The sequence below is a fragment of the Gadus morhua genome, chromosome 14 (assembly GCF_902167405.1).
Source record: "Gadus morhua chromosome 14, gadMor3.0, whole genome shotgun sequence".
Lineage (NCBI taxonomy): Eukaryota > Metazoa > Chordata > Actinopteri > Gadiformes > Gadidae > Gadus > Gadus morhua.
This window is the reverse complement of record NC_044061.1, coordinates 2,555,520-2,565,519: the sequence shown is the minus strand read 5'-3', so window position 1 is coordinate 2,565,519 and position 10,000 is coordinate 2,555,520. Positions and strand designations below refer to the sequence as shown.

The following is a 10,000-nucleotide window of genomic DNA, read 5'->3' as shown; positions in this document are numbered from 1 at the left end:
ATGGAACGTTGTCAAAAGCTTAGGGATCAGCCATCCATATCTGTCAACTGATGTATCACCAACCCACTGGTTAGCTCAGCGCACGCACACACACACACACACACACACACACACACACACACACACACACACACACACACACACACACACACACACACACACACACACACACACACACACACACACACACACAATTAGGGCTGAGACAAGATCAAGGCACATTAGGACAGGTAAAGTGTGTGTGTGTGTGTGTGTTTGTGTGTGTGTGTGTGTGTGTGTGTGTGTGTGTTTCTCTTTCCGGAGTCTATTGATCAAAGTGTAAAGTGAGTGCCTAATCAGAGACTGATGGTGATGTTTTATGTATCCTACATCCATAAAGACTTGTTCTACAAGACACACACACACACACACACCAAACACACACCAAACACACTGTAACACCACTCAACAGAACAGGAAGTTTATTGATTAATGCATAATTAGCCTCAGGGCCTCTTTTAGAAGTGAAATATGCTCGTTGCAGGATCGCTGTGCGTGTGTGCGCCTTTGTGTTTATTTGAGCGGTGTGACGTATAAAGCAAAATACTATTTTACGTTTTTCATTTTCAGATGAAGAAATGGTAACAATACTACCAATATTATATGATAATATTAATTTAATAATAATTGAAGGTTACTGATATTGTGTGTGTGTGTGTATCAAAGTGGAAGTCAGGGATAAATGTAATTGTTATGACTTTCTTTATGCATACATTTATCTGTCACTAAGTGGCATTCTTTTGTGTCTGAAAGTAATCATGCACACACAAAACACAGCACATCATGCAACGGACCACCACACAAATGACTATCAGAAAATAAATGTACATTGATAAATATGATTCGTTAAATATGAACATCACATAAAGGCTCACCAGCAAGAATACCTTTACGTATCCATGTAAGACAGCATGAGAGAGAGAGAGAGAGAGAGAGAGAGAGAGAGAGAGAGAGAGAGAGAGAGAGAGAGAGAGAGAGAGAGAGAGAGAGAGAGAGAGAGAGAGAGAGAGAGAGAGAGAGAGAGAGAGATCTCAATGGAGAAAAAGGACATACAAGAAGAGAGAGAGAGGAAGAGGGAGGTAGAGAGAGTGCAGACAAGAGAGAGAGAGATGGGGAGAAGGAGGTAGAGAGAGTGCAGACAAGAGAGAGAGAGATGGGGAGAAGGAGGTAGAGAGAGTGCAGACAAGAGAGAGAGAGATGGGGAGAAGGAGAGAGAGATGGGGAGAGAGAGAGAGAGAGAGAGAGAGAGAGAGAGAGAGAGAGAGAGAGAGAGAGAGAGAGAGAGAGAGAGAGAGAGAGAGAGAGAGAGAGAGAGAGAGAGAGAGAGAGTCCAGACAAGAGAGAGGGAGGTTATATGGGAGAGAGATTATACAAAAGATAGCATATTAGATGGGGAGAGAGAGAGAGAGAGAGAGAGAGAAAGCAAGCGAATGAGAGCGAGAGAGAGCGAGAGCATGTGTGAATTGAGCACCGAGAGTGTTCCAAATGACAGCATAGCTCCATTTCAATAGACTGGTCGCCTATCGATTGGAAGTAATTTATGGTTTGATGCACCGAGATGAGCTGCCCAAGACAAGCTGTCCACTTCCCATTTAAGACCTCTATTAGAGCCCCCACTAAAGGGTGTGTGTGTGTGTGTGTGTGTGTGTGTGTGTGTGTGTGTGTGTGTGTGTGTGTGTAGAGAGAGAGATTTAATCTAGCAATGCTGCAAATCACTTAAGCAGCAGCCACATCACAGACACACACAGAGACCATAGAGAAAGGCATTTAACTTAATGCACTCCTGGCTTCCACCGTCGTCCTTCCGAAACGTTCCTCTCCTCGCCCCCGCTCCACACTCTTACTGTGTGTTTGTTTCCTTGGCCCCCGATAACTCTGATAAAGGGAATCATTCAATGATGGACCTATTCTAGCATGGTGCTAAACGCATACACAATATCATCCTACCTGCTCTAAATCCTGTGTTACTGTCGGACGTTATACTCGACCACTGTTTCCACAAAGGGAAAACTGTGGTGCAAAACAGTGACTATGTGTAGTAACTGTATCACATCCACCCCAACTGCAGAGTAAATCTGTCAAACTAAATCACAACCACGAAGTAAACCCAGTAGAAAAAGAAGCCACACAATAAATGCAATGATGTTCTAAAACGCTGTGCAACCACACTGCAGCGGCAGAAACACATCCAATAACACAATCATCTGCCACACACACCTGGCAAGGACATATTCCCCGAGTGGAGACATTGTCCACAGGACAATTACAGGTCATCATTAGAATACATTGATAGCATGACAGTCTCCCATGCATCCTCATCAATGACGATATGCCACCAGTACAGGACATTTAATGTACGTGTGTTTGGCAAGAGGTGTGGACGAACAGGCTGTTGATTCATGTACAGCTACTGTAACATGTCCCTGCGATGCAAGTAGAACTAAATAAAATAAGGAGAATTCCATCCACTTCAGAGGAAAGATAACGTAGCCATTAGTTTTACTGTTGTTACCAGTCGGGCACAATATTTGTGCACATAACTTCTGATCAAAACGAATAATGGACAACAGGCCTGACTACTCTGCAGTCGGTGTAATAACTCTGAAAAGGGTTCCTCTTTTATTTACTCATCTGTAACACAAAAGCCTGTTTAAACAGTGAACCCATGCTGTCTCCTCCCTCCCCTCCTCAGCCCCAGTCGGGCTGAGCCCCCCCAGACTCCGCCCCGTCAACGAGACCACCGTCGACGTGGAGTGGAGCCCCCCAGCAGAGCCCAACGGACCCCCCCCCGTCTACCAGGTCTGGCCCGGGCGCCCTCATGTTGTTCTGCATCCATGCATCACATCACACACACAGAAAAACGTCTCCAAAGTCCATTCAATGAGCCGAGACCAACGGGTGTGGCCCCCCCCAGGTGGAGCGCACTGACGTGTCGCTGTCGGACCCCCGGGACCCCGTCACCAGGGGAACCAGGTTCCCCGGCAACGGGTACTACCTCTTCCCCGGCCCAACGCTTCCCGTCAACACGGACTACACAGGTAACGACGTCCACCGTCCACCGGGGGCAGCGTGAGGCTCAGGAGGTAGAGCGGGTCGGCTGGGGACCGGGAGGTTGCTAGGTCGATCCCCGGCTCACAGTGCCGAGGTATCTGAGCAAGACACCTAACCCTTGGTCCAGGCGTGGGACCCCTGTCTTGTCAGTGTTGTTGCGTTGTCACCTCTACTAATCTACAGCCAAGTCCAGGAGAGGCAGGCCATACAGGCATGGCCTGCCTCTCCTGGACTTGGCTGTAGATTAGTAGACGCGTCTTCTTCCAAAGACTTCCCCAATCACCGCAAAGGACAATTATCTGGCTGTTTACCGGTGTCATTAGGAGAGCTGAGCTCCACAACCAAACATGTTCTGCTTCGTCTGAGAACATCACCCAGGCTGACGCTCATAATTAATGACTGGGGCTCGGGCAGACTCCCGTCTGGGTCCTAAACAGGGCGGCAGGGCTCTTTGTTGTGGAAGCCACAGCAACACTGTTGTTGTCTCTCTCAAGCTAGGAGGGTTTCGTGGCACCTATGGCACCACAACACCTTGGGGGTTCTCACAAACATGTTTGTGAGAACAGGAAAGGCCTGACAGGCCTAAATTTCCTTCGATCATGAAAGGATCCGGACTTCATTGTTGATTATTTTGAGAGAGAGAGAGAGAGAGAGAGAGAGAGAGAGAGAGAGAGAGAGAGAGAGAGAGAGAGAGAGAGAGAGAGAGAGAGAGAGAGAGAGAGAGAGAGAGAGAGAGAGAGAGAGAGAGAGAGAGAGAGAGAGAGAGAGAGAGAGAGAGAGAGAGAGAGAGAGAGAGAGAGAGAGGCACAATGTCTCAGATGGACACAGAGCCTGGGAGAATAAGTGTTGGTTCACCTTGACCGCTCCAGGTTTGGTCGGTTTAAGGGTAATGGACTGCCTGACCTAGAGGGGGGGGGGTCTGTGTGTCTGTGGATCCCATTAACCGTACGACTACAGGATTAGAAGCCTAAAAGGGGACACATCCATACTGTAAACAGCCTTAATACAGTATAAAGCGTTTACAAAGAAAAGCGTCCGCTGTGAAGATCATTGATATTGAGAATGTGTCCACCTCTCCACCGATGGGATCCATACAGAGCGATGTGTCACTAGGTACTCTCTTCTTATCCCGATAAATATATGATGATTTCCTTCTATGGAGAGCCATGCTCCACCTCTCCCCTCGCTCTCCTTCATAAAGGGTAATGGATCAGACAATCACGCTCAGACCGGATCCATTCTGGAACCATCAATGTGTCGGCGGTCCTCACAATCTGCCTTTCTACAACCGTCAATACTAATAGCATCATCTACAGACAATTATTCCCGTCGAAGTGCACGGAACAGGGAACAAATCAAAGGCAAATCGGATTATGAATGTAATGCAGTGTAATACCCTCGGAGGGCAGATTGATCACAGAGGAGAGACTTGTCAATCGCTAATGTCTGCTGGAAAACCTTGTAACGCCGGCCACGGTGATTTCCGATATTCCAGCTTTTAATCAAAGCCTGGGACGTTTGCCTACGGTTTAGAGAAGCCATTGTGAAATATTTTGCAATATCTCAGTAGAAACTATTTTTCTTCAAGTGAAGTCAGATTGGACTTTGGTTAGGCTGACATTTTAGGCACGTTTGTTTCTGAGGGTGAGAAGGTGAGACTAATGCTTAATGGGCTGTGTGTGAAACACTAGGTCAGATCTCTTTTTGTGTTTCATAATGCTTCTAATGTTGTTTGCTGGACCTGAGAGATCTCTCTGTGGGCTTCCTCGCAGCCAGATGGTGTATTGAGAGCACTTGTCTTGGAGTGGAGTCAGTCGTTTTTTATGGTAAATCTCAGTTTAGATCAGGACAGGAAGCCCTTCTAACATTCTAAATCAATGTTATAATACGAAGGACCCGGGAAACCCATTTTCATAAATACTCTCCATTAGTCCGCATGTCATTTCAATGTCTACATCATCTGCTTAATCTCGGTCTACATCAAAATTGCTTGTTTTTTCATGTCCATGTGTCATCGTTTCATATCATCCCCTGAGTGCTTGTTTCCATAAGCGATATTAGTCCACTCACCTGTGAATTAAGGACAGTTCCTCATGCTAAATTAATTTAGGGCCCTGGAAGTCAATACTTTTTATGGTGGATCTTAGTTAAGATCAGAGTTGGATTATGGCTCCAAGCTTGGTGGATACCTTTTGCGAGTGCTTGTTCCATAAAATAATACAATATTAGTGCCTCAACCACATCTGTAATGTCTGTAATTAAGTCTTATCTAACGGTTTGCCCCAAGTTAGGGATATCTCATCTACATCTTATTCAGGGTCTGGTAAAAATCAATGTTCAGTTGTAAAACATGCTGTCTGAAACATACACAATGTTTGCTTTCACGTGGTTTGTAACGGTAATGATAGATAGATAGGTAGATAAAAAAACGTTATTTATCCCCCGAAGGGGAAATTCCTTTGTTACAGCGCAGTGGAAGACACCAGATACAATACAATACAAATCCAAAATAGAAAAAAAAATGATGCTAAAATAAATGTCAAAGTAAGAACAAACAGGGCAAACAGTATAAACAGTATAAAATAATGGCTCTGTACTGAGGCCTGCCGGGCCTCACATGAGGACCAGTCGCACCAGTATAACATGCATGCTCATGTACTGGTTCTGCTGCTGGACCACCAGCCAAGAGGTTCTGGTTTCAGCCCCCAAAGTGTCTGCCCCATAAAGCCACTGCGAGGTGTCTGCTTGGCGCCCTCATCATGACCAGTAGCGTACATACCTCCTCCGTTCTGGACGTAGAGAGCGAGCACAGACCGGCCGTGAGGAGGACACCGACTCACAGAGTGGCCTCGACAGAGCGGCCTTAAGTCGGGCAATAAAAGATCTCTGTTAATTCTCGGAGCTCGCTGTCGACTGCTGCGTGGCGGCGGAACACCGCGGCGCTGAAGCAAGGGAAGAGGGAAATGTTAAATGATACAAATAATTTTTTTTCCTTAATTAATTTGATTGATTGCCGAGCCGGAGCGTTTGAGAGGAGAGGGGGAGGGGTGGGGAGAAGTGTGTGAAGGGAAAGTTTGCGCAGACATCATTAGTTTTTCCCCATTTAAAGATTAATCAGAGGAGGCCGGGCTCTTTAATTCTGTCATTTGTATATTTAATGGGCTGCTGCAGAATCTATGAGCGTAATTAGCAGGCTGCCGCGCGCTCATTAATGCGCCCGGCTCTGATTAATGCCTGCAGAGCGCTAACATGACTGGAGTGATTCAGGTTATGTTGTGTAGATGATTACACACCACCTCCACTGTTTATCCAGACAGAGGGGGGGAAACAATACGGGAGCCGGGAAATCATAATTCTCAGGGAAAAGCGCTCGTTTACCACTCTTAATGGTAACCTATATAGGAGCTTTCGGCTTCGCATCAGAGGTACACTGCTTTACTGCAGTATGCAGCTTAAAACATACCTATACCTTAACACAGAATTAAGATAGCATCATATTTTAACATTGAAGTCTATGTAAAGTAGTCTTGTTTATACTGGGTGTTTATTGTTCATTGCTATAGAGTTGGTTGTAAAAAATATATTATAATAAGTTAATCCTAATAACAAAATACTATTCATTATTTTTATATAGAAATATATGTTATAGTTTATGACACTTCTTCTATACTAGCTATCTTTGTTGTGTACGGGGAATGGGTTAACCTAGTGATTGTTAGTACTTGGCACTTGGTTCTATGAACATCCTTACTGTACCGACGGCGATATAATGTTGTTTCTCTTTCTTCTGACAAATGTACTTATTGGAAGGCCCTTTGGAAAGAAGCGTCTGCTAAAGGCCCTAAATGTAAATGTTAATGACACATTTGTGATGTATACTATGGTTTATAGAATCCTTTAATAAGGTGGACATCACTCATCTTGTGTCAACACTAGTTCTATTAAGCAGCTATCGGGCTGTGAAGCCATACTCTCAGACACTGGTTCTCTCCGGTCTCAGTGGGTCACTTGGCGACTCCCTGTTGCCATCCCAGCGGTTGACTTTAGGTTTCATACGGCGTGCCGCCCGGCCGCCGAGGGAAGACACACGGACGCAGCATACAGAGAACACGCTTTAAGTGGCGACAGGAAAAGGAAGCAGGAAGAGGTCAAGACAGAGGAGAGGAAGGTTAAAAGCCGAGTTCAGGGAGACGAAGCGGGAAGACGGGCGACGGAGGGCCGAGTGACAGAGCGAGAGGAGGAAGGTTAGAGGGGATAATGTGGTGTCAGGTATCTGTCGGGCCTCACTCATCCTCGTCCTGACAAGGTCGTGGATGTAAATGACACACGGACTGCTGAACGTACAGATTCAGAGTGGAATGTAAAGGACGCGCTGCGCTGCGATTCCTCTCGGCCGCACGGCCCAGACGATAGACTCCTAGCGTCAGAGCAGCTAACCGCTAACGATATCTGGCTCACATAGCTTTTTTCTCTCCCCTTAATGGCCAAAGTGGCAAAAACGAAACCTGATTATGGGGAGGCTTCTGATGGAAGAACCAATACACAGTACCAACGGGACACCAATTCACAGTTCCACTGTCCCGTACCAGGACAGTGAATGCTAACGTCCACTAGCTATACTAGTAATTCAAAGCTAAAATACGACACATAAATATTGGTATTTGAACTTTCCGGAGACTCCAATTAAATTCAACCCCTGTGACAAGTTTGATGAAATTAAGTGAACGTAAGTAAGAGTAAGAAATAGTTTCTGAAGTAGAAGTTGTTCCCTGATTACACTGACGTTACCTCAGCGTTGAGCGGTTTTAGTGGAGCCTCGTATAAATCAATCACAGGAAGCCCGGAACCCCCCCGCGGACCTGATAAGAGCTGCTCCGGGAATCGTCCAACGTGTATGATTGTACATTTTATTCTGTTTACATTTACATTGGCCTGAAAACCATTAATTTATGGGATGTATCGATACGAAACCAGTCGATCAATACGAGAGTAAAACACATCCCCATTGTGTGGGAGAGTGGGATTAATCCAGTTCTATCCAGCTAATCTGGTCACTCTCCATGTTAAGTGAATCCACCCAGGCTAATTATTTTGCCAGCGCCCCTCTCCACTAAAGCGAGGCATACCTCCATTCAACTCTTCACATCTTCCCACACTTCTGCTCCCCGAAGGGCCTCAGCGAGCACAGCTTAGGAACCACTTCACCTCACCCACACAAACACACACATATACACACACACGCACACACACACACACGCACATACACACACACGCACATAAGCACACACACACACACACACACACACCATACAGGCACGCACGTACGCACGTCAGATGCACGCACAGACGCATACATACGCACACACACACGTCAGATGCACGCACACACATACACCATACTCACACACACACACACACACACACACACACACACACATACACATACACATACACATACACCACACTCACACATGCTCTTGTCTGAATGTGGATCTGGTAGTGGATTAAGATCCAATCCTTAATCCAGAGTAACATGGCCTGGCATCACGTTGGTGGAATTCTTAGCTTTGGGTGCGTGTGGGGGTGTGAGGGTGATGGCTCACAAAACATCCGCTATTTTCACACATTCAAGCTATGCTTTGGACCCCTTCAAACCCGATCCACACTGCAGGCCGCTGGGTGGATAAAACAAAGGATAACTTACATAAATATAGGAGTAGTTGGTGATGTGCTGTTGATTACTCCATTGAGTCAGAGATATAAGGATAACACACATAAATATAGGAGGTTCCACTCAGCAGATAGGGGTTGTACATCACGCTCCAGAAGGCCTTCAGAACACCTTGGGCTTTGAACCCACAACCTTTCCTCAAACCACGACTTGACTATAGCACTCTATATTTTACTCATTCTTTGCGTGTGTTTTCTTTTACTCATCTATTATTTTAATTTATTGTATGCCACTGTTTACATGTGAAGCACTTTGAGTCTGCCGTGTGTATGAAGAGTGCTACATAAATAAAGCTGCCTTGCCTTGCCTATATACGGTCTATGCATAGCATGACGGTATGTTGTTATCCGGCCCACTCTCCTCTCTCCTCCCTCCCCAGGCATCCAGCTGAGCTTCAGGAGTCGGTCTCTAGATGGTCTGCTGCTCTGTGCCTTCTCTCCCGGAGCTCAGGACGAGTTCCTGGCCCTGCAGATCCAAGATGGCCGCCCCTACTTCCTGTTTGACCCTCAGGTTGGGAGAGGAGCTCACAGTACACACTGTAGACCTTCAGAACGTCATAATATCCCAGAGAACAACCTGTGTTGTCGCTTAAGTGAGACAGCAATGTCAGAACTAAACGATGCCTTGGAAAAAAAACATATGTACTTAACTTTCTAAAAAATATATGTTTCTGGTCAAAAACAATCCAACAAGTAAAAAGAGGTGATTTTGTGCTTTGCCTCACTTTAGCTCACTCTCTCCCCGGTCTCTCTCTCCCCACTCGTCCTCCATGTCTCTCTCCCTCCTCACTCTCTCCCTCTGACTCACTCATTTAATAAATGTGTTCCGCGACCCCTCATTGCTTCCACCCTGGGAGAGGCGCGCAGAGAACTTTGAAAGTGTGTCAACGTTTGAATTGGACTGCAATTAACTCATTCCCTGCAGTCATCATGCGTGAATACCAATTGCAAGCTAATTAAGCATCCCACGTACACACGCACACACGCACGCACACACACACACACACGCACACGCACACACACACAAGCAAGGGGGTTAAGAGTGAACATCCTCAGTGATGAAGGCGATAATGGGAGATCATTATCACATGTACTTTATCATGCCAAGAGAAGGCCCTCTCACACACACGTGTTCATACCCCCCTCCTCCCCCCCCTCCTCCCCACTGGTTAGTATACTG

General features: G+C 46.1%; 1 protein-coding gene across 1 annotated transcript in view; it reads left to right on the top strand.

Moving 5' to 3' along the window:
* The window catches only part of ush2a (Usher syndrome 2A (autosomal recessive, mild)), a 94,744-nt gene that overhangs the window by 60,374 nt on the left and 24,370 nt on the right, over positions 1–10,000 (top strand). Inside the window, exons 27-29 of the mRNA XM_030377423.1 lie at positions 2,732–2,838; positions 2,954–3,077; positions 9,201–9,331. Coding sequence (XP_030233283.1) covers positions 2,732–2,838; positions 2,954–3,077; positions 9,201–9,331 — 362 coding nt within the window. The remainder of the gene's footprint in view (positions 1–2,731; positions 2,839–2,953; positions 3,078–9,200; positions 9,332–10,000) is intronic.